This window comes from Macrobrachium nipponense, chromosome 18 (genome assembly GCF_015104395.2).
Source record: "Macrobrachium nipponense isolate FS-2020 chromosome 18, ASM1510439v2, whole genome shotgun sequence".
NCBI classification, from domain to species: domain Eukaryota; kingdom Metazoa; phylum Arthropoda; class Malacostraca; order Decapoda; family Palaemonidae; genus Macrobrachium; species Macrobrachium nipponense.
In genome coordinates this window covers 29,517,961-29,522,960 of record NC_087211.1, presented here as the reverse complement: position 1 = coordinate 29,522,960, position 5,000 = coordinate 29,517,961, and the positions used below count along the sequence as shown (strand labels likewise).

The following is a 5,000-nucleotide window of genomic DNA, read 5'->3' as shown; positions in this document are numbered from 1 at the left end:
TCCCTCTTCCAGATGGGGCAGTGATGGTGGACGACCAGAGACGTTGTCTCTCTCCCCTTGTGTCTGTGTTTTGGTTTTATCTTTATGCCGTATAGTTCCACTACCATGCTGTCACAGAACATTCAGATGGACTCTAACAGATATTGGAAGGGTAAGTGACACTTCTATCAGTGAGTCATTTGTTTGCAGACTATCAAGTGCTAAGTGTATTCTAATCATTGTGTCTGGCCCTGAAGAACGGCGTCAGAAATCTACGTATTAGCGGCATCCATTCAGCCTCTGAGATTTCTGAGGCTTCCATATTACTCTTGATATATACATTTCCCCGAAATTACAAGTGATTCAGGAGGCTTCGGACTGATAAGAATTTTGTCAGAAATTCTAAACCGATAACGTAAGTCAGCGCAGCCACTTTGATACTATGAGGCTTCGCTGAAGCCTGGCTTGCCGCTGAAGCCTGGCTTGCCGCTGAAGCCTGGCTTGCCGCTGAAAAGTTGAACTATTACTCAGTTAAATTTTGCTAACTCAAGGGCAGAGAAGGAAATAAGAAAAATTTCAGTTACCATCGTTTCGGATGTCATCATAGAATGGTTCCTCAGTTCCTCACACATTCATTTGTTTACTGCGTTTCTTACTCTAACATTTTCATCAGTTCTTCGTTCCATTAGGTGGATAGTGTCGTCAATGCAACTCACTTGGTGCACTGTAGACATTACAAGGAGTGTTTGCAGCGTCCCTCTGGCCTCTGACTGCACCCATTTTTCAGCCTTTTACTGTACCTCCACCCCACTTCTTTTTCTCAGACTTGCTGTCCATCCTCTGTAATCAGAGCGGACTGGGCCACGTCAGTGGCCGTGGCAAATGATTTTGAGCGGCCCTATTTTGTGACGTGGTAAGTGTAGCGAGCGAAGCAAGCGGAGCGTCTTTCAGGTGGCGTCCAGCGGCAAAGCCCCTGATGGTGGTCTAGGAGACGAATCCCCCGGAAGTTCCAGAGTTATAGGTACTTGAAAAACTGCCAGGGAAAGAGGGAAAGCGTACTTGACAGTGAATTTAAAAGCAAAATTGACATTTACAAAGGTACTAGTAATACATTTTAGTAAGTATTCTGCATCAATGATTTACTTCTTTGTTCACCCACCTCAACATTTATACACATCCCCTTCATTGACTTTTTTTTTCGAAATATTAACTCATTTGAGGTCGATTCTATGATGAATTGTCCTATAAAGGTGTATTCCTTAAAAAGATGAAAAACGTAAATTGTAATTATTGCTCCTTAATACAAGAGTGGCTTTTTTCCAGTTGCCCCTGTAGATTTTTTGTGCCTCATCTCATCTTCTGAAGCTTTTCATATTGCTGTCCAACTCCTCCAACTCTCCCTTTGCATTATCTTAATCGCTGAATGGCCGAGAGTGCCCCAGTGTTTGGCTTGACAGCCTAAATTTCATAAAATCATTTAGTCTCTCGCACCGGCATGAGTAGTTTATTTTTTTTTCTACAAAGCAGGACCTCCCGTTACTAATACCTTAACCATCACAGCCACTTGTTGTGCAGCCAGATTATCTCCAGTCAGTCACCACTCGTTACCCTTTGATTGCATCCAGCTTTCTCGAAGCCTAAACTTCAAATACTTCGTCCTTCCGCTAATTTTTTGCCCGCTTTTTTTCTCCAGTAAATTTCGTACTTCTCACGCCCCCCTTAAAGGTTTATTTGGCATTTCTAATTGTTGGAATAAATTTTCTTCAGCGTTCGAATTTTGATGTTATTCATTCAAACTATCTAGCTATCTATTTATCCGTCTGTCTATCTATCTCCTGTCGTGGCGGTCTTTTCAGGCATTAGGTGTGAGATGCAAGGAAAAATAATCCTCAAACCAAATTCTCAGCAACGTCCTTCCGTCCGGTATGATTCTATCTTTTCCAGAAGTCCCGTCAGTCCTCCTGAGTCAGTTGGCGTCAGCGGAAATGATTCAGTGGAAAAGAAAAGGAATAAACCACCAAATCATTGTTTTTGTTCTTCAAGTTATTACTTACCATGAGATGCCGAATTACTAAAGCGCTCATTCTGCCATCACCTGAACCCCAACAAGAAAATAGTATTTTTATCGTTTGTCATATTCTCATATATCTGACAAAAATCTGCTATTTGGTAATGATGGTAATTAATATTTGGTAGCAGCTATATATATAATATATATATATATATATATATATCTATATATATTATATATATAATATATTAATATAGATTATATATATATATAGATATTATATATATATATATATATAACATATAGTAGAATGAATACATAAAGGTAGAAGCCACGAAGGCAAGCAAAACGGAGTGCTGCGGGATCTTTCGATTCAACGTCCTTTACTTAGCTAAGTAAAGGACTTACTTACTCTACTTTACTTTATCTTCCCGCCACTGGCCAGTGGCATAAGGCTGATACAGTTCCTCTCCATTTCCCTCGCTTCCTCTAGGTTATGGATTTCATCCTCAAGATCCCTGACAATTATGTCTATCCACCTCGTTCTTGGTCTACCCAGCGGTCTTCTTCCTATTTGTACTACTCTCAGTGCTCTCTTGGGGTCTCTATTCCCATCCATCCTCTCAACATGTCCAAACCATTTCAGCCTTCCCCTCTTTAGCCTGATACTGAAATGTCTTTGCCTCAATCCCATCCTGATATCTTCATTCCTAACATAATCGTCCCATTTAAGGCCAAATATCCTTCTCAGCAGCTTCATCTCAAAAGCATCCAACCTTTTCTCCTCTGTTGTGGTCAGTCCCCAGGTGGACGAACCATACATCAGGACTGGTAGTACTACTGCATTTAATATTCTTATCTTAGTTTTCAAGCTGATTTCATGCCTTGACCACATGCTTTTTATCAGAACCTCAAAAGCTCTTGCTGCTACTGGTTTTCTTCTTTCTATATCTTCAATTTGCCTCCCGTCTGCTGTTACTACACTTGCCAAGTAAACAAACTTCTCAACTTCCTTGAGTTTCTGTCCTCTGATTGTCATATCCTCCATGTGCACCCAACCGTCATCCCTACTCACAACCATGATCTCACTCTTCTTTGTGCTGATGTTCAAGCCAAAATTGTGTCTCTGTCTCCATCCTCCTTACCATTACCAGCACCAGCCACCAATACTAGCCCCTCTGTTTTCATTCTCCATCACTCTTCTCATTATGTGGTCAATATATACAAATGCATATATACATATATATATATATATATATATATATGTGTGTGTGTGTGTGTGTGTGTGTGTGTGTGTGTGTGTGTGTGTGTGTGTATGCGTGTGTTCTCTCTCCACAGGAGAGGTAGTCTCAAATTTCCACGGCATATTCATAAGCACATGTTATGTACTATATCAAAATTTTTTAGCTCACTTTTACCAGTGATAAAGTAAACCTAGCAGCCATAATCTAACTGAGATTTACATAGAGCATTACATAAGTTTAACAGGGATTTTTATTTGCCTCCCATTTGAAACTTAATACAATTCAAAATATTTAGTGATATCTTCACTATGTCATTTATGAATTTTTATGTATGGAGACCGAATGTCTCCTGTCAAATATTTTCCATGAAACCTCACTTCATCATTAGATATTACCATCGGTCTTCAAAGTTGTCAGGACCTTAATCGTAACTGCTTCTATGACAGCTACAAAAAAAGTAACACTTAGAACACTTCCTTGAGGGACGCCCCCCCTGTCTTTTTTTTTTTTTTTTTTTTTCTTGCGTCAGAAGGTACTTATTTCCAAATTTTGCAGGGAGGTATCTTTCTGAAAGAAAAGATCGAATAAGTTATATCATGTTACTGTGATACCTAACTTACCAAGCGGTTTCATGATGCCACGCCACCATGAGGTGTCAAATCCCTTCTTCAAATCAAAGAATATCCCGGTAGTCTGCTTTTTCTTTGTAAAACCTTATGCTATCTTGTTGGAGAGATGGATAGGAGGGTTCAAAGTGCTTCTGTTCTCTCTGAAGCCATATTGATTTGGAGATGTTTGATCCTTTTTTTCCATAGACAAAATCAGATGAAAGTTCACAATTTTCTCCATTAATTGTAAATGCAACTTGTTAGGGCTGTTGGTCATTATCCTTTCCTAGCTTGCAAATTGGAATTATTAGCGCAATTTTCAAAATCTTAAAAAAAAAATATTAGGCATCTTCCGGTACGTGCTTTATTGTATCATATAATAGTTATCCTTTCATTGTAAAAGTGTCATGGAATTCTCACGAGTTATTATGAAGCTGTAACTGAATGTTTACTTTAGCATCAAATGGTTTTAGGTTTGGTGGATATTGCTTTGATTTTGAAATATCTGAAAACTGTTTTTCAAACCTAATAGCAACAGCAGGGTATGTGATTAGTGAGTTATTTGTTTCCAAGGAAGGGAGAGGTGAAGGAATAGACTTGCTCCACAGTTTCCTCGTCTTCCTCCATATGAAGTTTAAGGTAGTCTTTGAATTTATTCCATTTATATATGCATCCAGGAATCTCGTTTTATTTGTATCGTAGTACTTTACTTTGACAAAATTATAATTGGTTTTGCATGTTGAAAAGCCACTATTTTTATATCTTTGCAGCAATTCCTGGTCATTTATTGTCCTACCATGGAACCGTTGGTCTCCCTGGTTTACCCCGTGTTACGTATTACATCATTAGCACTACTTATCATTTTGTCATTCAAGTAGTTTGCTCAGTAAGGTTCTCAAAGGATTCAAATTTACTGTCATTTAATATCGCAAGTGAATTTTGCTCAATCAGCTTCTTTTGTCTTCACTTTGGAATGTACAATTCTGGAGAACTGGTTGCTGATTGAGGTGAATTAGGTAATGGTCACTACCATGAAGGTGGTCACTGACTGACTAGCCATATACAATCCAGGACAACATCTGAAGAGCAAGTGCCTGGATCGATAATTGATTTATGTGTTGTGTGTGACATTAAATAGATTTGGGACCACCATTCATC

The 5,000-nt window shown here is 38.9% G+C and overlaps 1 protein-coding gene across 1 annotated transcript in view; it reads left to right on the top strand.

Annotated features, from left to right (window-relative positions):
• Positions 1 to 13: 13 nt before the first annotated feature.
• The window catches only part of LOC135196944 (uncharacterized), a 19,774-nt gene continuing 14,787 nt past the window's right edge, over positions 14 to 5,000 (top strand). The window contains exon 1 of the mRNA XM_064223789.1: positions 14 to 151. Coding sequence (XP_064079859.1) covers positions 85 to 151 — 67 coding nt within the window. The 5' untranslated portion in view covers positions 14 to 84. The remainder of the gene's footprint in view (positions 152 to 5,000) is intronic.